The sequence below is a fragment of the Phaethon aethereus genome, assembly GCF_964289735.1.
Source record: "Phaethon aethereus genome assembly, chromosome: 2".
Lineage (NCBI taxonomy): Eukaryota > Metazoa > Chordata > Aves > Phaethontiformes > Phaethontidae > Phaethon > Phaethon aethereus.
The window spans coordinates 99387186-99415119 of record NC_138582.1 but is presented as its reverse complement, the minus strand read 5'-3'; the positions used below and the strand labels follow the sequence as shown (position 1 = coordinate 99415119).

Below are 27934 nucleotides of genomic sequence, written 5' to 3'. Positions count from 1 at the left end.
GCTGTCATCTGGGCATGTGTACTCACGATTACAGAGACAGTGTTTGGTCTAGTTGGAGACAGACCTGCCTGTTGTGCTGCCATGCTGAAATGAAAGGCTGAATTCCCTTTTGCTTCCCAGCAGTTTTATGATTTTTTTATTACCCTAGAGTGTTATTTTTTTTCCATCTCACTTCAATAAGGGATTAAGCTGTGAACTTTTATAGCTCCAATGTTTGCATTCTTCTCTCAGGTAGAATGTAAACAGCAGAGTGATGCTGTTTTGTCCAGGAAATGGGGGCAAGCTTTTCTAGATCTGTGGATGTTCATCATGAAAAGGTTATGTGAATGTATAAGTAAATTGTCCCTTCCATTAGCACAGCCCTACTCACCATCTGGAACTATTCACGCTTCTGAAGAAACAGGAGATGGTATCTTAGAAAAGATGAAATGACCAAACTTGTAACTCCTTGCCTGAACATCGATCATTTCCTATTGCAACAGGAACAAGGGATGGTGCATTAGCAGGCTGCAAGCATACACTGGTTTCGACACACTGTTGTGAAGATATTATCAGACAAGTGTCTTTAAAAAAAAAAGAAAGTGCATGTTCAGTCAGCTGAGAGCATATGAAACCCACCTGAAAACTGTACATATTTTTAGTATGTTACAACATGTGTTATAATGCCATGCAAATATGGACCTTCATGCTGCATAAAATCAACATTCCATTGCTTTGCATTTTCATCTTCTTTTGATAAAGTCACATAACAAGGTGTGCTTCCGATAATCATCTGTAATTCCACGGTAGATCAGTCATACAGGAGAGACCAAAACCCAAGAGCCATAATATTCAGCAGCACATTGCTACCATACAATTACCACAGCTTTAATAGCGAAAGCATTGCTTTTCTTGAAGATCCATGGACACAATGTGGTTTGTGTTTTGCAATAAAAAACATTAGCAATGCCTGTTTGGCTTCCTTCTCATGTATCTTTGTACGTCAGTGAAAAATTCACTTCTGCAATATAAACATATCACTACAAAAGGCAAACACAGTAATACTCAAAGTCACAGGTAAAACCGAGAGATACAGTATGCTAGCAGGGTACTAATTAGTTTGGCTCTGCTATCTCAGATAATCCCAAGCCATTTCCAAACCTGTTTGCCTTTTATCTTCTATGTGTGCTACCTTTTCTGGTGTTATTGCAGCTTAAAAAATTCAATGTTTAAGTTATCATGGTTTGCACAGATACCTAGGAAGGTGTTATTGATTAATGATGTAATGATGATCAATTTATTTGTAAACAAAATCATTCACTTGGCTGATCGACACGTGCAGCTATTCATGATGAAATTCTGCTTTCATTTACAATGTCAACAAAGAAATTCCATCGATAGGAATGAAGATACTCGATGTCCCTAGGTAAAGGAAAATAAGGTCATCATTTGGTTTATGAAAATGTAAAATTTCTTAGATGAAATATTTAAGTAATAAGTCATCTGTGTGCTTTGCAACATCGATTTACAGCATGTAGAGTCATTTAGCTATTTTCGGTGCAGGTGGATGTAAAAGGGCAGTTATAAAGAAATAAGGTGGTTAAAGTAAGAAAGTCCAACTCTGTGTAGGGCTGCCTTTCTGAAAAATTGTTAGCCATCTTTTTTTCACTGTGTATGTGTCACCACATAATAATCATTGTAGTCATTAGCAGTTCATGCTAAGCCTATGCTTTTAATTTCATTTACATTTTGTCAAGTCTTGAATTATATTCTTTAATTCATTTGCTAGTGACCTAAATACAATTCTGGTAGTCATATTTACAAGTGGCTTTGGTTGGGATCCCACTATAATCTATTCTCTATATGTTAGAAGCTGTTTACGGACACCATTAAGAAAAACTGTGTGTGTAAGGAAGATGATTGAAACTTTCTGCATGTGAGGTTTAGAAACTTTACTAGGGGGAGTGCATTAATTTTACTGTTTTTCAGGGCAGATATTGTTTTTACGCTGTATTTTTAGGCAGCTAAATCTTTCAGACCCTAATTTTGATGAGGAACTTTTAGCAACGCCATAATTGTTAACATTAATATAATGCAAATCTATAGCACAGTGTCTGGTAGCTCAACTGCTTAAAATATTTCTGCATCTGCTGTACAGTGAATTACCGCAAAAATAAATTGTGCTAGCTTCAGCCTTTTTTAGAGCACCACTATGGCTATGTAATACATCTTGACAAGGTCAAAAATGAATAATTAAAAATGATAAAGATTTGATTGAATTTCAGTAGCTGTTTTCTGAACCTTGTGATACCGGTTAGCTCCGAACAGCACCAAAGAGATCTCATCCAGAGACAACTGCCATCTACCGACACAAGATGGATTTGAGGCGAAGCAGCCAAAAATGACAAAAAATGGCACCAGCCTGCCACCTGCTGCTGTACAGAATTACTTCAAGAAACATATGCTAGGCCTTGCACCGACTCAACAAAAACACTCCTGTCTGAACTGGGTTCAACAAAAGCCTGTCCATTCTGCAACAGCGTGCTTTCCCCTTGGCATTTCAAAAGCGTTGGGCAAGATCCCAATAGAAAATAGGCCACTTAACCTAAGAAGCTGTCTTGGAGGGCTCTAGTACTTTGAAATCTTGGTGTTGCTAACTCAGGTGTTTGGTGGTCTTGTTCAAGTTTCTGCTCCTGGAAAAGGGCCATGAGCTGAAAACTCAGCCCCTGTTAGAAGCAGCTGCCTAGTCCTTGAAATCGTACACTTAAAAGGCTGGCAAGATCTGAAAGATCTGAACAAAAAACATCACCAACCAACTACAAAAAAAACCCAAATAAAACCACACTGTTAGTTTGACGTCCCATGGTTTTGGCAGCACGGGTTGATTTTTTAACGTTGGCTTCCAACAGCAAGATCTAGGTCCTTTGTCTGTTTTGAGGGATGAGAGTTTTAGCATCAAGTACTTTGCTTACACGCGTCAGAGTGAATCTTGGTTTTAGAAAATGTACTTCGCTTCCTAGGCGTTATTCTCAGTAAAATGTCCCTAGATGTCACAGCGGATGGCCCCAAACACAAAGCATACCAGTTATAGTAAATAATACAGTGCAGGCAGTATCATTCTTTGCAATTCTTCATGGCCTCAGCTTTAAGGGAGTTATGCTCTTACCAACGAGCATTATCAGTGGGTCTTGCACAGCACCGTACTTTCTGGATCATTGCTCTATGTAATTCCATATTGGGCACAGCCTGTTCTGTCAAAACGCCTACAGCTCCAGCGTCACCTTGGGACGGGTGTATGACAGATGATACTGTTTTTCTCAGGCAGCCCTCAGCGTACCCAAGCTGCCCCATGAAGTGTGGGGAGGGGCAGCTGGCTCCACCTAAAGAGTGAGAACAACCGAGGTGTGTGAGAAACCGGGGAAACCTGAGGGGCAGCGGCAACGCCTTCAACGGCCGGCGATCCCCGTCAGGGGCACAGAGGGCTGCCAGCACCGCTCCCGCCCGCCTGCCCCGACCGTTGAGCACGTGGCCCTACCGTTGGGCAGGGCCCGGCAGGACCAGAGCGGCCGAACGCTCCGCCCACCCCGCGCCGCCGGCGGGACGGGACGGCGCCTGCGCATACGCCTGCGTCGTAGGTCCGCGTCCGGCTGCTGTAGGTGTTGGGGGCGTCTCGGTGCGTGTGGGAGGGTGTCGGTCACCGGCCCTGCTCTCATCCCCGTTCCCCAGCCATTGCCTTTCCTCAGGGCTTCGCGGTCGCCTTAGGTGCTGGCGCGGCGGTGGGTGGCACGGCCGCTCTGCCCCGCGCCTCTCCGCCCCTGAGTCCTCCAGCCCATCCCGCCGCCCCCCGCGGGGGCTCCGGTGGGGAGCGGGCGGGCAGGCAGAGAGGGAGGGAAGGTGTGAGGGGTGTCCGGTCTCTGCCCCACCTTGCCCACAGGAGGGGGATGCGCGTGCGTGTGTGGGGAGAGGGCGGCCGTCAACTTGGCAGTTTGATTTCGCGGGGGGGTAGGTGATCCTGTGCCCGAATGTACCCGTGTTGGTATCCGTTGGAAATGTAACAAAGCCCCGGCGTCCCAACCCCGAAGCCCGGAACGGCGGCGAGGCCGCTGTACGGGCCGGGTAGGGGTGACGGGGGGCGGCGGCAGCCCTCCGGCCCGGCCGGCGCAGCTGCTCGGCCCGCCAAGGCTGCGCGCAAAGTTCATCTTAGTCGGTGCAAAGGGACGGCCTCCTGTAAAGGGGCAGAAGTGTCTTGGCATCACGTCTGGTTCTTTGTTAAGTACTTACATTTCATTGCTGCTGTTAAAATCACCTGGCGTGAAATTTAATAATAAAAGTGCTCTTAAGGCAGAAAATGCATTGCTTTTTGAAGACAGGATGAGTTAGTTGTATTCTTTCATACAGAGCACTTCCAGTGGACTGACTAGGGATTTATTTTCACCCTTCTCTTTTCCGGTTTATTGAAGATACATGTAAAGATTGGAACATAGATCGTTTGCCTAACATGAAACTATATATCCTAAATTTGGAGAGAGGGAGGAAACAGTGTTCCTCCTTTTTTCCAGAGTAAATAAAGTGTACTGCTGATACCGGGACAGTTTAAAATTATTAAAATAGTATTCCCTTCTTATAGATCATGCTGTTATTTTTCAAACTTTTTCTATTTTTTACTTTTTCTGTTCTGTGACTCTACTGTCAGCTTTCCACAAGTGGTACAGGCTAAATGTTTAGATTCTAAATAGTACATATTAAATTCAGTTTTAAGAAATTTTATATGTTTTAAATGTAGTTGAGTGTTTATAGCATCTTAAGTCTGCTTTTAGACATGGCTGCAATGTAAGTAGAAAACACTCTGATCACTGGACTCTTAAATGCATAATACATGAACATCACAGTCATTTTCATAAGGATAGTGCACAACCAGAATGTCTTGCAAGGAATATAAATATTTTTTTCCTCTGGTTTTGAGATAGTATTTGACCTTTCTCAAAAAGCATTAATTCCTTTGCTGGTTTATTTTTTTCTGTCTGGTCTTAGCCCTGATCCTACGAAGCACTAAAAATGGACTTAATTTGAAACGCAGATAGGCCTTGTGGATATACAATTTTAAATATGTGCATTCTTTGCAAAATTGTGGCCTTTGTTTATGTCTGCAAATGCTTTGCTCCCGATGTGTACTTTGGTTCAGCAAGGAAAAGAAGACTTTAACTAGAAAAGCTTTTCAATGCATCATTCCATTGCTTCTCACTCAGAACAAATTATTTTTCTCCAAACTTTGCTGCTGTCCCTGGGGATAAAAGTTAGGATGTTTTTAGTCCTTTGAGTTACAAAACAGAACTTTCTCGTATTTGCAAGCCTGCAGGGGAGAGAGAATTGATATTTAGAAGGTTGAAGTGAATGGAAATGTCAGTTGCATTTGTTATGAAACACAGAGTACTCACTGAAATTTGTTTTTCTTTCAGTATAAGAATGAGACATACATTTCTTTTTAGTACTGGAATAACAAGCTCAAGACTGTGGCTGATACAGCACCTGATAGTAATGTGAACATTTAATTCAAATCTGCAACTTAAGAACAAACCTACATGCCTAGCCTTATTTTTTCCTGTCATCCCTGTGCTACTGAGGCCAGCATTGGCTTGTCCTTGCTTCTGGTTACCTTGTCTGGTGAGTATGAAACCTGATGATTTTAATTATCTGGGGAGCAGTTGTACTTGATTAGGGTTTCTGTAGCCAAAATTTTGTCAGACTCTTAACTGTATTTTTTTATATTCATTTTGAAATATATGATACCACATAAAACACAAAGTGTCTTTCCAGCATTTTTTTTTGAAACTTTTTGAAAAGTAGTGTAATTGACTACAGGAATAAAAAATTCTTGTGTTTCATTTGGCAATTGGGTAACTTTATACCTTGCTTAGATTCAGTTATTTTTATGACTCTCTATGTTAGCATATGATGAAAAAAATCTTGGAAGGTTTTCATATTCTGTAGAGTTTATTAATACTGTAGAGACATAGGCAGGCGGCTTTTATCAGTGTGCAAAAGTATTTGACCTTAACACAATAGGAATGTATTCCTGTAAGTCTTAAGGGAATTACTGTGTCTCCAAAAGGAATCAATCATGGCTGATGACTCTCAGAGAAACTTTCGCTCAGTGTATTATGAAAAAGTGGGTTTTCGTGGAGTTGAAGAAAAGAAATCACTGGAAATTCTGTTAAAAGATGACCGGTTGGGCAAGTTGATTTCACTATTTCCTCTATTACTTTGGTGATTTGGGGCTGGGGAGGGAATAATAGAAAATGTTTAGCTGCTGTGCTTAGTACTCGTTTAAGTTTTGCATCTTTTACCACTAATCTCTTGGTTGTTACTACCAGTCCTTTGAGTTTCAAAGGCCTGAAAATCTATTTTTAAAGCTATTAAAGACTTCTCTGTGTGTTTGTTTCTTTTTTTTCTTCTCTCACTCTGTATGCCCAAGAAGTGAAAAATTTTTTGATGAAAGCAATTTTAATCTGAAAATACGTTGTCTCATGCTGTTAATTCCATCTAACCTCAAAACAATGAAGATTTTCTTATTGCTTTTGGTCCCTGAGGAGTGCTACATCTCTAACATAACAGAAGGATAAATGTTGTCCCTTTAACAAAGCCCTTAATTGTTTTGATGTACCAACACGATTTACAAAATGCCTATAAAAATGGTAGTTTCTTCCTGGTGAAACCTAGGGTAGTTTTACTGTAAATCAAGCCAAAATATATATATTTTTCAAAATTGTTGCAGTTTCTAGGGCACATTCTATTCTCAGTTGCGGCAGTGAAGACTTTTTTTGATAATAATGATGAAAGTGAGGATTTTGATCTGCACCTAAGGATTTGTTATAACTGGGTAGATCAGAGACTCAAACATACTTATATTTAAATTTACTTTAATTTTTTCTCCTTATCTCTCTACAGATATTGAGAAGCTTTGCACATTTAGTCAAAGGTTTCCTCTCCCATCCATGTATCGTATACTGGTGTGGAAGGTGCTTTTAGGTATGAAATATGACATCTGTGATCCTCTGTAGAAATGAGTATGTAGGAAAGTGTATTTTTTTCTGCTTTGCTTTTTTTTTTTCCCTTTAGCGAGTTAATGACATGGATTATTTTGTACTACCTTGCCTACTGATACGTATTTAGCCTATTTTTGTATCCACCTAGGATGCACAACGGCAACTATGAAACAATATTCTGTGCATAGTTTCTGAGAACTTTTGCTGAAGTATACCTAGAAGAGTGTGTTTCTGTATTTAACTTCATAACACTATCCAAGTAAATTTATAAAATGGATTTGAAAGGTGGATTATAACAAGTCACTGATACCTGATAAGATATTCAGTTCGGTTCCTAAAATAACAGACAATTAAGTTGAAGTAAAGCTGTGATTAAACTTATAAAAAACTGGGCAAGGTATGGGATGTGTGTTTATTCTAAAGAGAAGCTTTGGGTTCTATAAAATCTTGGTTTCCTCTGGTTTTGCTTCTGGCTTTAAGTTTTGTTTGCTGTTGAAGAAGTTACGAGGACAGAAACAAACGGATACGATAAAAAAAATCATAAATAGATTCTGTTTCCTTAGATAATAATTCAAAAGTGTTAATGACTTTGCAGTAACTGGTCAAGTGTATTGGGTTTACTAGATGTGAGGTCATATCACTTGGAGACAGGAGGAGTTGTGGAAGGTCTGGGAATTCTGACCCTTACAAGGTATCTGGAGAGTTTCCTTTAAGAGTTGGTGCAGGTGGAGAAACACTGCCAGATTGCATGTGAAGGTACATCATCTGACTGAATCTCTGGAGGAGAAATGTGGTTTACCATACTGTTGGTGGTGGAGCATTGTGCCACTTCTGAGAAGCTTCAGTGTGCCTCCCATGCTCAGTCTTGTATTACCAGGGCTGTGCTGGCAGGAAGGGTGCTGATATCTGAAATGTTGTTTCATCAGGGAGAGACCAGCAGCATCAGTCTGCAGACTGGCTTGGAAACTGCTGTCTTGCTGTCTGTGAACTATCCTACTTCTTTGTCCTTTGGCTCTCCAGAGTACGTGATACAGATCCCATATATATCTCTTATTGTGAAGGTTTTTAGCATGTGATTCAGAGTCAGGATCGTTGGTGACTCCTACCTCAGAATGAGTATTTTACAAAACAGTTTTTCTCTGGTTTAGGATGTGTGTTTATCTTAGCCATGATCTTGAGCAATGTTAAAGTAAACATCTTCTGTTTCCCTTCTTGATCTCCACGTTCCACTACAGTGTCTGGAGTTTGAAATAAGGTATGAGAAAGTTTTAGCTGAGTTTTAAACGATCTTTTATTTTTTTCATCTTTATTTTTTGCCCTACAATTTAAAAATTGTGGCTTCATATTCCTGATTATTTGGATTTGTAAGCCTTTCTTTTTGGGAGAAGTAGTAAATGAACAGTGTGCAGAAGGTGCAAGATCTAATTATAAAACTTGAAGTTCTTGGCATTGATCATTGAACTAACAGAGTAATCCTACGTGATAAAAGCCTCTGCCATTAGAGTACTAATTTTAGGATGAAAAAGATTCTTGTACCTTGGGACCCAGTGAAGTAGTCAGCATCCTTTAAAATATTATTAGTAGGAAATACAGCGTATGAAGTTCGGACAAGTGACTCAGTAATAAGATCCTTCAGCCAAATTTATAATAGCAAAATACAGTCTCTTGGCAAACTTGTAGATTACTGCAGAGCCAGTGGTCTATCTTTGGCTGTTGTAGATAGGGTGATTTGTGAATCACATGATAACACAAAACACCTCTAAGTTAACTGTATGGGAAATTACAAAATCCTTTAAAAAAATCAATAATTGTAAACCCAGAGTGATTTATTTCAAGTATGCATACAGTTATTCTGTATACTCCTTGGGTGAACAGAGGACTTGTGCTGCATCTTAGTGTTAACGCTCATTAGAAAAGCTGGTATTCAGAGGGACAGTGCAAAATATTTCTCCCTAAATGATTGGAACAACAGCCCAGTCCATTTCTGGTGGGAGGTGTCACATCTCCTCTAAACGGTGTTAATAGATTGACAAAAGGGATTCTATCGGCAAAATTCTCTCAGACACATACGAAGGCTTGATGCTGTCCCCGGTTATGTGGTCTGTCAGCGATGTCTCTGTTAACTTCCTGTTCAGGTATGACTCATGATGGTTCCTAGACATCCCTGTGTTGTTTAAGATTCTTTTCTGCCTGCCTAAGGTAGTCTTCTGTATTTGAGGAAAGCAGTTGGCAGAATGCACATACAAAGTCATGATGTTGACTCTGTTCTTGCATAATGAGAAAAATGTCATGCTCTGTCCTAGCTTTTGAAATGCAGGCGGGTTAGTAGCTGGAAAATAAAAGATAATTTTCTGTCTGATGTGCATGTTACTAAAACTTAGCCATTTTGTGGTTTAACGGTTGGCAGGAATACTTCCTCCTTTACATGAGAGAGAAAAGCAGCAGGTAGCCTGTTTCAGAACTGATTTTTGAAGAATACTTTGTTCTTATGGGTTTCTACAACGAGAAAAATTCTGCTTCCATAGTGATACGGACGTGGAATTTTTTTCTTTGGTGTGTGTACGATCTTATCTCTGTTGAAGCCTGTGACAGTTTTGTTGTGAACGTCAGTGTATGGCAAGATTGGGTCTTGAGTGAGGGGAAGGATTGAGTGAAATGTTGAGCGTCTCTTCTAGAGATCATAATCAGTTTAATTTTCTCTGCCTCTCTATTTAGATACTTTTTTTTTTTCCTTTTTTATTTTTCCTTCTAGGAAACTAGAAAAAAAATTTGTGTTGTGCCAAGGAGGTAAAAAACGTTACCTTGCAAAGTGTTTGGGTGGTAGTCTTAAGTTTTAATCTGTAACTGATTCAACCTATGTGATTGATTTTGCTTCCGAATGTTGCTTTAGGGAGGATTAATCTATGATACAGTGAGTAAAGAATTTTCCAGCAGAGATTTAACAGTAAATTAAATAATACTGGAATGTACAGTATCTTTGCATTAGTTAATTGTATGTATATATTCTCTGGTCATCTCTGGAGTTTGAGAACATGAACAACTAATGTATATAAAAATCATTCTGCATCCACTGTTTTCAAAATAAATGAAAGCTGGGCACAAATATGCAACTAGTACTGTATTAAAAACTACAGCTAGATATAAACAAGTAAGAAGTAAGATTCACAATTTAAAAATAAAGAAAGGTTGTTGGAAAGGAAGAATAAACCAATTAAAATATTTTTCATCTATCCCAACAATGACATTTCTTACCAGCACACTGATGTGGTATACAAAAGTGTTAGTGTTCATTTGCTGAAAACCTTGTAGAAGAGCTTGAGAAACAATAGCCTGAGGGTAGATTTTGCCTATGCTCATTTAACATATGAAATTTGTTTTTATAAATGTAATGCTAAAGTGCTTTGTTGGTCCATTGACTTCCAAATTTGTAGAATTTTCTTCCTGTATTCTTTGACCAAGTTTATAAACAAACTGCAGTGCCAGGTCCTACATTCCTGTAGACTGGAGTTGTAGTAGAAATTGACTTTAGGCAGATCTCTTGGAAAGGTAGTTTGAGTGCTCTGTTTTTTCTCTTTACAGTTGCTTATCTCTCTCTCTCTCTCCCCCCCCCTCCCTCCCTCTCTCTCTCTCTCTCTCTCTCTTATTAGGAATTATTCCTCCTCACCATGAATCTCATGCTTTGGTGATGAAGTACCGGAAGGAGCAGTACTGGGATATACACCATGCACTTCGTGTAATTCGTTTTATTAATGATTCTACCCCACAGGTAGATGTTTTCCTCCGCATACATCAACTGGAATCAGGAAAATTGCCTCGAAACTTGGCTTTTCCATTGGTCAGTTGCCATGTTAACAGTCTTTTAAATACAGCATTTTATTTAATTTCAAACTATAAACCTGTGAGAAACTGAACTGCAAGTAGCTCCACAAATGCAGGTAGATAGACAAAGTAAGGTGAATGGAAAAGAAAGTACTAGTATAAAATAAGGGATTTTAGTCAAAGTGCTTTTCTGTTTTTCTTCCTCTAAATACTTAAGTAAGATTTTTATGCCTTAAAATATCTTTTGTGTATTTTGCCTGCTAGGCTTCAAGCCTTTTGTATTCTAGTACACTTCAGTTTCTTATAGCACTGAAATTAAAATGACATCATCTTATCAGAGCTTATAGATTCTTTTATGACCTGGAACAAGGATAATTCAGAGCCTGTACAAGCAGTGACTTACTGCACATTACATCATATATTTGAATTACTTGTTTTTAAATCTAGACTTTAATGTACTGACCTCCTTTTTCTGTTAGTCTGAACTGATCTAGACTTCTGTTAGATAATGTATGTACTCTCTAGTTTACGGTGTACTCAAACGGGTAAACAAGTCTATGTTTTGATGATGTGTTGTTGTGGTTTAGCCCCAGCCGGCAACCAAGCACCACGCAGCCGCTCGCTCACTCCCCCACAGTGGGATGGGGAGAGAACTGGAAGAGTAGAAGTGAGGAAACTCATGGTTTGCGATAAAGACAGTTTAATAGGTAAAGCAAAAGCTGTGCACGCAAGCAGAGGAATTCATTCGCTACTCCCCATGGGCAGGCAGGTGTTCAGCCATCTCCAGGGAAGCAGGTTACTTGGGAATATAGAAGCCATAACTCCAAAAGTCCTTCCACCTCTTCCTTCTTCATCCCAGCTTTATATCCCAAGCATGATGTCACATGGTATGGAATATCCCTTTGGCCAGTTGGGGTCAGCTGGCCCAGCTGTGCCCCCTCCCAGCTTCCTGTGCACCCCCAGCCTCCTTGCTGGCAGGCCAGCACAAGAAGCTGGACTGTCCTTGACTACTTAGCAACAACTCAAAACATCAGCATGTTATCTACATTTTCTCATCCCAAATCCAAACCATAGCCTCATGCTAGCTTCTGTGAAGAAAATTAACTCTATCCTGGCTGAAACCAGGACATGCATCTATAGTGTGATGATAAAAACAATGTGTGGATCTTACGTATAAGCCTCTGTGAAAGAAGAGGTGATGAAAGGAGCCATGGGGCTTTCTGAAGTGGATTTAATCCTGCATTTAATGTTAATTTATCCATGTTCACTCTAGCCCAGCTTACTTTTGTTACTACAGATGAAAAATAACAAATGTGACATAGGAACTTAAAGAGTTGAAGTTAACATGGAAAATTCAGTTATATTTTGGACTGGAGGATTGTATACAGCATTCTCTTGTCAGAGGAGGGAGAGTTGTTGTGCCTTTAACATTGCCTAGAAACGTGGCGATCCTACCCTGCAAGCTGCCTGTAGAGAAATTTCCTTGATCTTGGCTTGTGACTCAGTGGGCTGAAAATTCATCCCTTGTAGAGCAGTATTGCTTTCACAGAATCACAGAATCTTTAAGGTTGGAAAAGACCTTTAAGATCATCAAATCCAACCATCAACCCAACAAGTATTTTGTCAGTGCATCCCAGAGCACTAGCTGTTCTCAGTACTGTGATGGGGTTTCACAGAGAATGTGTTAAGCAGATCCACAGCTATTAGTCCTGTAACTTATGTTTGTTTTGCTGCAGAAAGCATCTATTCTCTTTATGCCAGCCTGTTTTCAGTGCACTGTGTCCCCTTAAACTTTTAAGAGGTTACTGCTTGGTGATAATGCAGATGTTTTATTGTGGAGGCAGTGGGAGTATAAAGATGATGTTGGATTGTTCTAAATATTTTGAAATGTTTCAGTCACAAATCACAAAAGTCTGCTAAATATGTTTTGTGCTGAAAGCAGAGAGTTTATGCAGGGATATGTGTGTATTGCAGCTGGCTGTCTACTACTGGGGCATATCCCAGTAGTATTGTGTTTTGCACGAGTTGTAATCTGTGCAAAAGCTTGTGATACCATAGCTTACTGCTGATGATGGTTACTGTAGATCAGACTGTGGATACATACCTGGCTTGTTACCCTGCTTCCTAATGTAGTCAGTACTGCTTGTGTAAGGAAGACTGTAATAAACAGGGCAAATAAACAGCCTTTCCTTTGTGCATCTTTCTCAGTTTAGATGCTTCCTGAGCTAGCCGTTGGCATTAGTTTGCCTGCATCTCCCTTGTGTGCAGTCGTATCGTACCATACCATACTGTGGTTTAGGCATGCTGATACTTCTGTTAGGAAAGTATATCCTCAGGAGAAAAGATGATGGCATGCCTATCACATGCTTTTGGTCAGGTATTGTGGGGAATAAGATACTTGTCACCTGGAAGAGGTATTTTTTTGTCTCTAGAAAGATGTTTATCTCAAACCAAGTGTTTCTTCGCATGTTGAAGGGAGGCATATGGCTTGTGGCTGCATTATTTTTTCCAATAACTGTAACATCCATGGCAAAGGTGTTTGAGGGGCCTGTTTGGCCCTTAGCAAGGAATAGGATGAAAAATTCCGCTGCTATGCAGTATAAAAATGTGGGGCATAGCAGTAGGATTGTTGCTACCTTGTTATGATGTAATATCTCATTTGAGAACATTTGAGAGCTTTTAATCAGAGTTGTTCCAAACTCCTGTTGTATGTTTTGATTTTAAAAACAAGACAAGCCTTACTTGTTCTGCTTTAACTATAATGCAGCTGCTGCCTGATGTTTTATTTATGAATGTCAGAACAGCTCTTTGTGTATGTTGATTCCAGTTTGTTTTCCAAAATATCAGGGAAAAAGATTATAAGACTAATTTAAATCAGATAGTCCAATACTTGTAGTAGTAGTAGTAGTGAACTACTACTCTGTGTGGTTCACTTTTTTGGCTTTGTTTTCCAGGAACCTGAAGATGAAGTGTTTCTTGCTATTGCTAAAGCAATGGAGGAAATGGTGGAGGATCCTATAGAATGCTACTGGCTCGTCAGTTGCTTTGTGAATCAGCTGAACAGCAAGCACAAAGATTCATTACAACAATTAGTAAGGAAAAAACACTTTTTTTTTCTTTTTGTGAGGAGAGACAGTCATGTAAAGCATTAATATATGGAGACAGCTGGAGCGTCAGAGGTGGCACCCTTGGATTCTGTTCCACCAACTGATAACATTAGAAGTTGTGTGTGCTTGCTACATGGTAGTTTTCAATTACATCTTATTTTATTTTTAGGTTAGGTAAAGCTTACACTGTATCTAGTTGAATTATATTTTTTACAAATTGGTCACTTAAGAATTTTCTTTATTTTAAACAGTTAGAAATGTCACAAAGTTAAGAACATCTTGATGTATGTCTGCTACTTTTTAGGCTGCATCTCTGGCATCCATATGCTGCTCATTGGATGATTTTTGATTTTAAAGAAAATGCATATCTATAAAAATTACAAAAGCTTTTCTTGAAATAGTCTTAACAGATAAGAAACTTTTAGTTAACAATATCCACCGAAATAAAAGTATCGGAGTACCTGTGTACTAGCAATCACTGAATGAAAATTCGTTGCAGAAAATTATGCACATCCTTTGTTGGTTATTCTTTTGGCACTAAGAAATACTTTTTAAACGTACCTCCTGTTGCTGCAGGTGATACATTCAACGATAGTGATTGCTGTAATTCCTTTCAAAGGACAGAGGAGCATTTTAAAATGAAGTATGTGTTCTTACTACATAGAGACTGCCAAGTGTCTCCCTCCTTAAGTTTTTTGTTTTTAATACAAACATTGTACCGAGACTCTGGATGTTAGAATATGGACAAAGGAAGTGTTTTCTCCTTTCAACAGCTGAAGTCATTATCTGTTTACCTAATTATGACAAAAAGCATAAAGATACTCCTGAATTAATGAAAAATTGTATTGTCTTACATTAGAATTTAAACAAAATGAGAATTATCCATGTTTTTATGTGGATATCCACACCTTTATGCTTCTAAATGCTTTGGATTTTTAAACACGAAATCAGTGTCCAGCTTTTAATATGTTGCACAGGGATTTACTCTCAGAGTTGATTTTCTGGGTTTTGCTGCATTGTGTGTAGATTTTTTTTTTTTTTTTTTGACATGTGCTAAGGCAGTTAGATTTGAGGTGAATGAAACTCAATTTTACCTGTGAAGGTAGCAGTAATTAGTGCATGTTTAATCTATACATTATCTTAAGCTCTCAAACACCTTCTTGCATTACGGAATACTGCATATTTTGGAAGTTCTGCTAGTGGTCAGCAATTTAAGGAACCTGAGGTGGTTTGTTTAGTTAAGTATGTAATTAGCTAATTGCAAAAATCAGCAATGCTTGTGGTTTGGAACCTGATGCTTTTAGTTAAAACAATGCAAGTTCATTATTTTAACACGTTATTTTATGCTGATTGGATTTTTAAGACGTTTCTTGTCTTTTAGCAAGTGTTAACTATGGAGGGTACTATGATGTGAATTATCTAAAATTTTCCAATTCCTTTCTCAGCCAAAAATTTTGGAGCAGTATTTGAACATTGAAGATAACAGACTCCTGATGCATCTGAAAGCATGTGCTGCAATGAGTAAACTCCCTTACGATCTATGGTTTAAAAAGTGTTTTGCAGGCTGTTTGCCCGAGTCCAGTTTACAGAGGCAAGTTCTCTTTGTTTCTTTCTGTTTGTAACTATATAGTAGTTTTAGCTTTGTGTCAACACTAGCAGGCAAAGACCTTTCCTTATTTTGTTTGTAAGATTATGAAGTTAACTTTATTGTTGACTTGGAAATGACAAAATTGGATTTGATTCCACTTGTTACTCACACAAGTTAATCTCTGTGTGATCATTTCTCATACTTAAATTAAAAAAGAATGGAGTTAAATATCATGGCTGATTCTGTTAGACACTTAATGCCTCCTAGGATTTAAAACTCCAAATCCCCTCTTAGTGATAGATAGCTGAATGGTAGTTGGTTTTCAGGCTTTTTAACCAAAATCTTTCCATTACCATTAGATGAAAAAATTTTTAGGAATGTGTACTGGTTTTGGTTGGGATGGAGTTAAATGTCTTCATAGTAGCTTGTATGAGGCTATGTTTTGGATCTGTGCTGAAAATAGTGTTGATAACATAGGGATGTTTTAGTTACTGCTGAGCAGTGCTTACACAGAGTCAAGGCCTTTTCTGCTCCTCACACCGCCCCACTGGCGAGTAGGTTGGACGTGCACAAAACGTTGGGAGGGGCGCAGCTGGGACAGCTGACCAAAGGGATATTCCGTACCGTATGATGTCATGTTCAGCAATAAAACTGGGTGGAGGATGGCATGGGGGGCACTGACTGGGGACTCGCTGGGCATCGTTTGGTGGTGAGCAATTGTTTTCATTTGCATCACTCGTCTTTCTTGGGCTGTGTTTTCCTCTCTCTTTGTTATTTTTTCTCCTATTTTCCTTAAATTGTTAAAAAAATATTATTTCTTTTTAATTATTAAACTGTTTTTATCTCAACCTATGAGTTTCTTTCTCTCTTTTACCCTTCCAATTCTTCTCTCATCCCACTGGGGTGGGGCTGGGGGAGTGAGTGAGTGGCTGTGTGGTGCTTAGTTGCTGGCTGAGGTTAAACTATGACAGAATGGTTATTTTAAAAAGTACTAGGGCACGTTGACTATTACAGAATTAATGAAATAGTGCCTTCTATCAGGATTCGACAATTAAAAATAGGTTGTCCACATTTTAAAAGGGGAAATTTCTTGTGCACGGCACTTCACTGAAGGGCTTTTGAAATTAAGCTTCTATGATTTCTGTAGTTCTGCTGCCTGAGAACTCTTGGAAAGCAGAAAATTCAAGCTAGATGTAGAGAAGCATATCCTTTCTGCATTAACAAGAGCTTCTAATAGCTGAGCAGGAGGTGGCACAGACTAAACAATGGTTTCATTTTCAGCTGCCTGAAAACTTGGAGAAGTAACTATGTTCAAGAGAGGTTTTACTCCAGCACCTCCAGGACTTGAGTGGCAAGTATAGGAACCTAGTGTGGAAACAGAGCGCTTTGTAAAATGCTCTGTAGAAAATGCTTTATGGCGGTAAAGTTGTTCATAATCTGAATAGTGAATGCAATCTTGCTTGTTTATCTGGGACTTCACGTTGCATGAAGGAAAGTGGGAAACAGCTGTTTTTAAAAATGTTTTATTTGCCCGTTATGAAAACAAGGGTGTTTTAGGGAACAAGCTATAAGATTAGAAATCATGCTCTCCAGTATTGTTGTACCATGGTCTTTGAGGTTCTGTGTGTTTTGCTGTTGGCAAGGAATATCTGTGAGAGAAAAAAAAATTTTGAACCAAAACTGAAGGATTTGGTAGTAGACCGTTAGATCTTACACTGTGTGCAGCACGGTAATTGTTACATGGCAAGTTCTTCTCATCAAGCACCTGTAAGGCTCCAAAATAGTAATCTCTCTGTAGTTGTGCATGATGTGGTAGTTAAAAGCTTTTACTACTTTTATGTCTACAGAAATTATGTAAGCATGTATAAAATGTTGTTACACCCTTACATAAAAGCAATTGAACACATATGGTTTCCCTGCGTCTCTAATTTACATCTGCATTTGTAGGTTACTTTCAGCAGATAATGATTGACCTTGTTTCATTCTCCTTTCTCTGTATGAAACTTAGTGCCTTAACTTAAACTACTGTCAGTAGAAGTGACTGCTCTACCTGTGACTTGCTGAGACTGGCAGGCCTTTTTTTCTGTAGGCTTCTGTGATCTGAAATAGCCCTTGCAAACTACTGCATTAGGAACTTCTTTGCATGTCTTCTAGGAGATACTTTCATTTAGAGCTTATGTGATTTAATTTTGCAACTAGGTCTTATGGCAGAGGACTAGACCTGAAAGGAATTTGCATCAGAGCAGTTTTGCTATTGGAAGAGTCAGGGTTTTTTAAAATTTCTGTTGAAACTGGAACATTTTATGGAGCTGTGTTGTCTTGATAATGTAAAAGAAAAATCTAGATGAAGAATTTTGATTTCATATTTCATCGTCAGAATCTTTGGTTTCAAACTTCTACCATTTTGAATCAGTTAATTTATATAAAATATTTTGTCTAGTTAGCGTACTGTTCAGCATTCTAATAGGCAGTTTTGCCATACTGAAATAGAAAATTTTGCTGACCTGAAATTTTTTAAATACTTTTTTTTTTTGCTATGGAAAGGGTCAAAATATTGGCTTTTTTGTATCACTGGAGTAAAAACAAATTTCAGTGTTGGTACTTCTGATGACATAGCAATCCCTTTTCCCAATAATTCTTGTGGGAATATGATAAAAGTGCTCTTTTTCTTGCCAGTTTAGGTTTCTGCATTATTCAGTTGTAATCATAATGGCCTCATTTGCTAAGGAAATAACATACTTCATGGGTAGCATGTGACAGATGAACTTAATTAATGCTTGGAGATTCAGTTTGGATTAGAATGTGGAAGTCCGAATGCTTATCTGAAATGTGTCCAAATGGCAGTGTTGGAACTGCTGAGAATTGAAAACAGGTCTCCAATCCTCCTGTGAGTTTTACTTACTTTTTGTCAAGTAGAGAGATGATCTGGGCTCAGTCTTTTATGATTTAATTTAACTTAGGATTTAGCACTGTATTTGTTAGAGATGTTGCTTGCTGTCTATAAATTGTAGTCTTCTCTGCCAGGCAGCTAAATCTAAATGTCATGGTGTTCTTTTTTTCTCTAAGATGTACAAGATTTGTATATGCTATGCAGAAATTTTATCCAATAATGGTGAAATGAAGTTGCATAATACCAGTTTTACTCCTGACAGGCATTGTCATTCAGTATAAATACTGTTTTATAGCATACTTCTTTGAGTTATAGGTAAAACTTATGCATCAGTTTAATTTAAATGGGCTTGGAAAAAGTATATGGACAGGTTTCATGTAGAAAATTTTCCTTTGAGCTTACGCAGTGACTTTGCTTCCCCTAATACACTTGACATATTATGCGACAAGCTTCTTAACAAACTTCTTAAAGGTGCCACATTGGTAAAAGAGAGGAGCAGACTGGCCCTTTTGAAGGCACTTGTGTCCTCAGGGCTCTGTATCCTATCTGGAGTATAGACAGGGTGCTTCCTGGAAAATGAACCAGCCAGTGGCACAGGCTCGAGAGGGGTAGAAAGGCTTACTCGTCTCTGAAACAGGGAGGGAACTGGATCACACCTTTGTTTTTATACTCACCATTTATCCTATTTGCACAGATCCTGCAACAGCGTATCTGGGCATCTGTTCAGTAAGCCCCATGCATGGAGAGCTTTCAAATGGTGCTGTGTGGGCCCCCAGCCGGAGATCCCTGCTGTTAAAGCTCGGTGTGCCATTTGTGGCTGCAGCTCTGCAGGCAAAATGGCACTTTGGCTTATTCCACCACTGTCACCCCAGATGATCCAGCTACAACAGAAGTAGTGCAGCTTTGCAGATATAATTGTGAATAAGCCAGACATTTTTTATGGCTTAATGTTGCCAATCACATATCCTGCCCCTGACTAATGTTTGTATTCTGCCGTGATAGCTGATGGGGCTAGGTTATTAGCCTTTGGTAACTTGTTTGTGGCAAAGTATTTGATAGTTTTCCTGAAATCTTATGACTGCCTTTCAAATTGGCACTACCTCATGTATTAATATATGGCTTCTGTGGTTTTACATCTGTGATCCTGCTTATGTGTCCTGCATAAATTACATCTAGTGGTAAAAATATAAGTAGTTTGTTAGTAGATGGAACATAAATATGAAAAATGCCTTAAATTTGCTATGGAGTGGAAGGGCATAAGAATGTGCATGTGGGCTACTACTATAGAGAAACTTAAGTCTGTTTGCCATTGTCTAAATAATTGAGCTGCTTCCCAGCTCTGGAGACAGAGGGCACAAGATCATGACAAAACATCAGGATGAGACTTGTATGAGCCTCATCATGTCCCTCTGTGCCCAGTTACCATTGGAAGGACACCACTTCTTTTTAAACACCTCCTGCCTGGCTGACTGGAGGTCCAGAACCAGGGAATGTGGTTGAGTTTTCTTACCCTGCAGCCTAGGGGGAAAAGCTTTGAGATTAATGATAATATTTCAGAAAAAGGAGAGCAGCAATGCTGCGATGCTTTTTGTATACTACTGCACTGTAGTAGTTGAGGAATCTCAGAAACTGCCTTGAGAATGCGGTGCCTTCACATACGGAGTAAGTTGTATCCTATCTACAGGAAAAGCTTGGTGAAATGGCTTCATTTGCATAATCCTTGACATGCTCTTTACCTTCATAGCTTCCTGTTTCTTTTTATTTTTCCTTGTGGTTGTTACTACTATCTCACTGTTCAAGAAATACTTACAAGAGTGCTCCTGTGGTTAATTGAATACTGTTATATTTCACAGAGGATGATAGTCACAAAAACCATAATAAATTTAGTGTATACTTTCTCTTTCAGCATTCCTGAGTGGGGCTATAGGCATGGTTGCCTGACATTTCTGTTACATTTTTGCATCTCTAGGAGTATCAAAAAATGGGTAACAGGTTGCCATCTCTGACAGTATACTTGATCTTGAGTGTTTGCTGTCATTTAAAAAGTGAAAGTAGAATACATACATTATCAGCAATAGAGATACAATGTATAGAGGCTGCTATATTAGAATAGAATAATGAAAATACATGTTTCCTAGAAACTGCTGTGGTAAACACTTTTCTGACACAGTTTACGCTGCTATTCCTGGCTCTACTCATATAGCAAAGGTGCTGACCGCTGGTCTGCTTATCACAGTGTCACACAGTCATTCCCCTATCGCTGTTGCTGGTGGAGTTGCATTGAGAGTAACAATAACTGGAAATGTTAAGGGGAAAAATACTGCAGTAGACACAGCTGGTTAGTGCTGACATCTCATCCACTTTGCTATGCACCCTCTTCCAAAATTTGTTAGACACTGGTGATTTAGATAGTGCATCTGTTTTGCCGTTGTTAAAACATTTGTTCTGGAATTAAGCTAAATAATGCAGGAAAACTTTTCTGAGCATGAAATGTAACCTACTGTAATATAATTATGGAGATTGAAGTCAGGAGACTTGGAAACAAAATAATGAAAGGCAGCTGGGTATTTTATATTCAGATTAGTAAGGTTGTATACAAATTAACATGAGCTTTAATATGAACTTTAAAAATTCTTTCCTGTTTTTGAGGTCTGCTGTTCTTGGTATTGTCATTTATAGTTACAGTTCTGATCCCCATGAAACACATGGGGAGCTGTTCTTGGCTTCTAAACAGGTATGTTTGTGAAGGAAAATGTACTAGAAATAAACAGGGATGACCTGTACAGTGAGGAGCAGGAATGTGGTCTCACATAGCCTTGCTTGGTTTTCTCATAGTCTTGCTTAAATCTTCTAGACCTGACTTCAACATCAGAGTGATATTTACAGTGATCGTTTGTCCTGGAATGCTTGAACCACAAAGGAAGCAGTAAGATTTTCATCTTGGATTATTTATTGTTCCTGCCCATATGGGAATTATATTAATTTTTAATCATAGCGAGACAGGGAATTAACACTAAATTGCAAAGGGGAAAGTCATTGGCAGTGCCTCTTTTCCTATCTGCACATGTGGGGTTTTTTGTTTCCTTCTTTTTTAAGACTAATTCTGAGGATTTTACATCTTCTTTTCCTCATTTCTTCTGTATAAGTTAAGTTCTGTTCTGAATTTTTTTGTGAATGGATGGGTTGTGAAAATAGTGTCAAAACAGTTATGTGAATAGAAAATACCAAAGAACTGACTTGAATTGCAGTGTGAAAAATAAGCACTGTGTAACAGCAGCAACCGTTCCACATTAGGAGTTATAAAAGCTTTTCACAAAGAATCACAGAAAGGTTGAGTTTGGCAGGGACGTCTGGAGGTCATCTGGTCCTACCAATCCCTCTGCTCAAGCAGGACCACTTAGAGCTGGTTGCTCAGGACCATGTCCAGATGGCTTTTGAATATCTCCAAGGAGGGAGACTCTACCGCCTTTCTGGGCAACCTGGGCCTGTGTTCAGTCACTCTCACAGTGAAAAAGTATTTCCTGATGTTCAGAGAGAACCTCCTGTGTTTCAGTTTGTGTCCGTTGCCTCTGATTCTGTTACTGGGCACCACTGAAAACAGCCTGGCTCTGTCCCCTTTGCCCCCTCACTTCAGGTACTTACATACATTGGTGAGACCCCCCCACTGGAGCTTACTCTTCTCCAGGCTGAACAGCCCCAGCTCTGTCAGCCTTTCCTCATAGGAGAGATGCTCCAGTCCCTTCATCATCTTCATGGCTCTTTGTTGGACTCTGACTTCTTAACTTCTTCTTGTTCAAAGGTGTGATACCTACTCTTCAATTCAGCTGTCAAAGTTCATGTTACACCTATGCTGTGTTCTCCTGGCAGTCCTGGCTCGAGGGCAAGTTCTGAGAGATAAGGTCATATAAAAATTGTCTTTGGAAGAAGCATACCCATAGATCCAAGTTTATAGGTGGGCTGCAGAAGATATTTTCCAGTTACTGTTACTGTATTCAGAGATGATGGAGGATAGTATGTAATCTTTGTCCCCCATGTTTTTATTTGGAAGGAGAAACACTTTTAACGAATGCCCAGGAGGAGCAAGAACAGTAATCCTCAAAGTTTTTCTGACACAGCTTTTAAAATTCAAGACCTAAAAATAATGCAAGCCCATAAAAGCTGCCATCTGACAGATGGTTTCACACTGGTTTTGGATAATCTTTCATCCCCAGTCTGTTGAGTTAGGCCTGAGATAGAGCTGCTGGCTGAAGGATGATTTCAGATTGTTGCAGACTGTTTTAGTAGTATGGATCTCTTTTAATATTCGTCAAAGTTCTGTTGTTAAAGTACTTGCAGCCTTTGGACTTCTGCCCTTCAGGCTTTGTTAAAACTGTGAGGTCCAGGTACAGTTTCATACAAGTAGTAGGAGTGCCTAGGTAATTCTGAGAGAGCCTGTGCACAGTGGGATAGGTTGAAAGTCTTAATAGTTGTTCCTTGTGTTTTAAATTAAATGTCATGGATTACATCCTGCTGATATATCATATTGGTATCTCATACAGCAGTGACCTGGAATATTTAGCTTCTTGAGATGTAATAGTTCAGTATTACATCCTTTTGAATTTTCAGCTACTTAACTGTTTGAAGAACTGAACTGTCTTTATTAGGCATGTTAATAAAGTTTGTTTCCTTTCTTGCACTAGGAAAAATTCTCACCTTTACCATACTCTGTCGAATAGTTGTCACAGTTCAGACTATTAAAACAAGATTTGCTTTTTCCATTTGAGCTTGCAAACAGCTGCATTTCTAAACAAGAACACACCATATCAATACATTACTGCTTGCCATCACTCTGCTCTGTACAGATTTAGGTGTTGATAAAATGTCTTTTATTTACCCTGACCTGAATAATTCTGTACATTGCTGTTATCCAGAAAAATAATCTGGAAAAAGGTGATTGTACGAAGACTGTTCTATCAGATAAAATAAGCAGGTAAGTACTACAACAATGTTTAGTGATTCCTTTTCATTTTTTTCTAGAGTTTGGGACAAAGTTATTAGTGGGTCCTGCAAGATTCTCGTTTTTGTTGCTGTGGAGATATTATTAACCTTTAAAATGAAGATACTAGCACTGAATACTGCAGCAAAGATCACACAGTTTTTGGAAAATGTAAGTACTCTATTGTGCTTTGCATTACCTTCTATGGTTTATAAAAAGTGTGTTTCAGCCTTAAAGTCATTTGCCTGTTGCAAACATACCATACGATCCTATTACATTACTTACTGAGAACAGTGTAGTAGTACCAAGGTGAAGGGAGAATGCGCAGGGACGACAATAATAATTTTTTCTGTCAGGAAGTAAGACTTTCATAGAATGAAATGATTTTTAGGCTTTGGGAAATGTGTTATCTACATTTGTACAGATTTGACAATATTCCTTGTGATACTAAAGGGGTTTTCTGTGAAAGTAAGTGCAGGTGAGGTTAGGTTAATTTTTCTGGAAGCTCCTTACAGGGTTGGTTTCAGCCACCTTTTTTGCTCCTTGCCCAAGTGTGAATCTATAGACTCAAGGTACATTTTCTCTTGACGTAAGGATGGGATCATTAACCTGACCCTGAAGTTTCCTTCTATGAATAGTAACGAGCATCGCAGCAAGGTTAGAGGATCCCATGTAACCTAGGTTAGTTAGGTTAGATACATTTGTGGTCAGGGGTGGGCACTGTAAGTTCTGCCTGATGTCAGGTTAGGGATGTGTGAAGTGTGAGATGCCTGGGTGGTCGTCATACTGTTTTGTAAAGAAAAGCTTTCTGTCTAAAACCTGGAGGTAATATGGTGTGTGTAGGACTGAGGGATGGTGGAATGGTAGGGCAGGGAGGTGGGATTCTAGTTTCATTTTTGTTTTTTATAAAGAGATAAAATCTGAACTGGAAATCTGAAATCTTTATTTTAAATAAAACTGTCCAAATTAAGTACTCTGACAAGGCATCTTGCCTCTGATCTTTTGTAGATTCCTCAAGATAACACTGACGCTATTGTCAGCAAAGCTGTTGATCTGTGGCGCACACACTGTGGGACTCCTGCACACTCAGTCTGAGAACTTTCTCTGCTTATGAAAGCTTGGGGGAAAAAGGAGGACATTTGGAAAGACATTTTACCACTCTTCCCACATGCTAGTGTGATGTTCTTCATCATCTCTTGTATGTAAAGATGCTATTAAAGCAGTTAATAGCATAGTGATCAATATGTAAATGTTTTTCAATAAATACAGATGGAATGAAGATACCTAGTGGTGGTGTGATCATGTCCAGAGTGTTTCTTGGCCAGCCAGCTACAGTATTATGAATGCACAGTGTGGTCTCTTGCTTTTGGGGAGGTAAATCTAACTCTTGAAGCAAGGTAAATAGACTTACTTGTAATTTAAAAACGTGTTTTTATGCCAGCTTATGCTTGATATAAGTAGTTACTACTTGGAGGTGTTTTTAAGGTGAATTTACTGAATGTTAGTCTGCTGGAACTCTGGTGAACAAGCATGCCTTTGCTAGAAATGTGAATGTACTCTATTAATACTGTACACTTTCAGGTAAATGTTCTGGAAGAGGCATCACAAGCTTGAGGTAGAGGACATCGCTATGACTGGGGTGACAGGCTTTTCTGAAGTGTCTTAAAACGCTTTCTTTTTATCTGTCAGCAAGCTTTCTATGGCTGTACCTCTTTCTTTGTTCTTCATGGAAGATGCTCTAGAAAGGTGGATCTGTCCTATCCTAAAATGTAACTTTGGGCAGGTATGGAGCAAATCAGTGGGACGAGTCCATATAATTCAGAATTATGGGCTGGTAATAAACAATGCCTCTGTTGAATGCTTGGCTCAAAGGTGTTGTAATTTGATTCTTGTTTGGTTTATATTTCAAGATAAATCTAATACAGAAATGTAATTCATGATGTAAGTAGAAGTAGAGTGACTAGCCATAGATAGACGTTTGCTGGGGAGCTGATCTTTTTCATGTAAAGATGTAAAAATAGAATTTTACATCTTGCACAGGCCAGGGAATTGTATCTAAAAATGTGTTGCTCAGCTGTTATTTGACTCAAATTGATGCTTAGTATGTGAAGTGCCAAGTATACTCATTGCACTTGAAAGAGTGTGTTTAGCTTGTGCAGCCTTGAAATGCTTGAGAAACTTAACTTTTGTTTTAAACTAGGTCAGGTTTGCCTTCCAACACATTAACTGGGGAAGCTTGTAGCTCAGTTCAGGTTACATATAAAAACCTTGGTGAATGATCTATGCTGCATTCTGAGATGCTGCTGTTAGTGTTCCTGAAATGCCTGAGTTTACCCAGTTCAGAAAAAGCTTGTTTGTGTCTGCTTTGAAAGGCATTGCTGTGTCTGCATTGTAGTGTAATCTGTTTAGTTCACTTCAGATAGGAGCTTGTTTTCCTAATGTAGGCATGAGAGCTGGGTAAGGCGGGTAGGAAAGAGCGTTCTGTGAATGCAAGGCACAAGTTTTTCAAATAATGGCCATGGGTACAGTCTGAGAGATTACCCATTTGAACATTTTTCCCTCAGGCCGCACAGCTTATTCACAAAAACCCCAAAGTTACTTATACATTATTCAGGGCTTCACATGGCAGATTACTTAGTCATTAAAAAAACAAGACCTGATGACACTGAAGGTGGTGAGCAGTTTCAGTCCTGAAGGGGAATCAGTAAGTCATATTCTGAGAAGAGAGATGCACTGAATCGGGATTAAAAGTGCCAGTTAGTGTTACAGCTTGCAGACTTGCCAGTAAGTGTTCCTCCAATCACTGTTTGACTACTGGCTCCAAATGTTGTTTTTTTTGTTTAGTTTTTAATTTTAAAAAAGCCTTTCTCCATCAATAGGTGCTCAAGCAAGGCTGCCTAGCGCCAGTTGACCAGGACTGTGTCCAGATGCCTTTTGAATGTCTCCAAGGAGAGACTCTACCACCTCCCTGGGCAACCTGTGTCAGTGCTCAGCCACCCTCACAATAGAAGTCTTCATGTTTCCACATGAGCAACAGTAGTTTTACTTAAACATTTTAGTGTATGTGGGATGGATCCTCAAATGCTGCTCCACTTCAATGTCAGCTGAAGTTAGTGTGCAGCTTTTTCAGTGTCATGTACAAAGAAAGGAATGTTTCTTTAATGGAGCGCATTATTTATTTGGGGCTATGCTGAAGGAGGGGAGCTCTCTAGAGAACAGATAGTGGCTTAACTCCATGCTTCTTTCACTGAGCTGGTAAGGGACATTTGTGTGTATCTTAATGGATCCATTTCCAAGCTTTCACCTAGGATTTATGAGAGATGCAGTTTATGCAGAAAACTTAACTGAGTTCCCAAAAGACTGGAAGTATGAATCTGGCTAACATATGCTCAGTTACTTTTTGGTGATGTCTCCTTAGTTTGAACATAGTACTTCAGCTCAGAGACCTACTTCCCAAGTACAGGAGAACTTGTAGGAGAACAGCAAAATGTGACCTTTCACTGTCCCCAGCATGTGATGATCAGGGTGAGACTGAGATAAGATACCTTTAAAGTTGTAACCTAGAGCACAGTCTGCCATTTTGGAAGCCTTGGTCTGCGCCTCCAGTGATTGTCATCAGCCTGGAGTTTGGCATACATGGCTAACAGTTGCCCTCTGACCTCTTGAACTCAACCACCGCAATAGCTGTGGAGTCCAGCTAGGCACTTTTAGTGGGCAGTCCAGGTTTGGCCGTTTATCTACTATGGACTGCTAGTTCCTTACACAGGTTGTTTTGAAGTTGCACGTAGTTGAGCCTCCTATTGAAATCCCTGGCTAAGTAACGCGGGGAAGGGATTACCTTTGCTATTTGTTTTCTGTTAGCTCTGTGTCGTTCAGGAGGAGTGTGGTAACAAGTTGTCTGGTGGTCATTTTTCCTAAGAAGCTTGAAAATGAGGTATTTTGTCTTTATTTCCATTATTTCTCATTGACTGAGTGCATAACTGCTTGCTGCATGCTTGTTTATTCATACAGAACTAGCTGCTAAGAGTGGTTTTTTTTTTCTTTTTTTCCCCAGAGACAATAGAAACAACACCGAAGCATTCACTTCAGAGAGTGAAAACTCCCCCTTCAAGTTACTCCCTGCCAAATATCTTCATGGGCTTTGCAAGCAAGAAAAATAAGCTTAATTTAGTCCAGTTCTCCCCTCAAGCAGTACTTCCTCTCCAGAGGGGTTCAGAGCAATGCCACACATCTCTGCTCTCCCATGTTGCATGCACCAGTTCTTTTCCAGCTGGCTCCAGATAAGAAAAGTAATGGCAGATGTCAGAGGATGATGAAAAACGATGAGTGATTTGAACTCTAGTAAGGGGCCTGAGAGTGTGGAAAGAAAAACAGGAGAGATGGAGACTAAAGTGGCTGAAATACAGTAGTTCAGAGGCTGATGAAGTAACAGTGACACAGAGCAGGTTTCGGTGGATAGGAGATCAACTTTCATCGCCCCGTGGGATGCCTGGGACAACTTCACTTGAAGATGATGTCTTTCTAAACACCAAG

General features: G+C 39.3%; 1 protein-coding gene across 1 annotated transcript; it reads left to right on the top strand.

The window, feature by feature from the left end:
* Positions 1-6097: 6097 nt before the first annotated feature.
* LOC309417684 (TBC1 domain family member 7-like) lies at positions 6098-24496 on the top strand (the record flags this gene model as incomplete). The annotated part of the gene is made up of 7 exons (XM_082015212.1): positions 6098-6209; positions 6925-7005; positions 10670-10857; positions 13796-13933; positions 15394-15539; positions 23443-23572; positions 24410-24496. The coding sequence occupies 7 exons, from the start codon at positions 6098-6100 to the stop codon at positions 24494-24496; spliced, it is 882 nt and encodes a 293-aa protein (XP_081871338.1).
* Positions 24497-27934: the final 3438 nt, after the last annotated feature.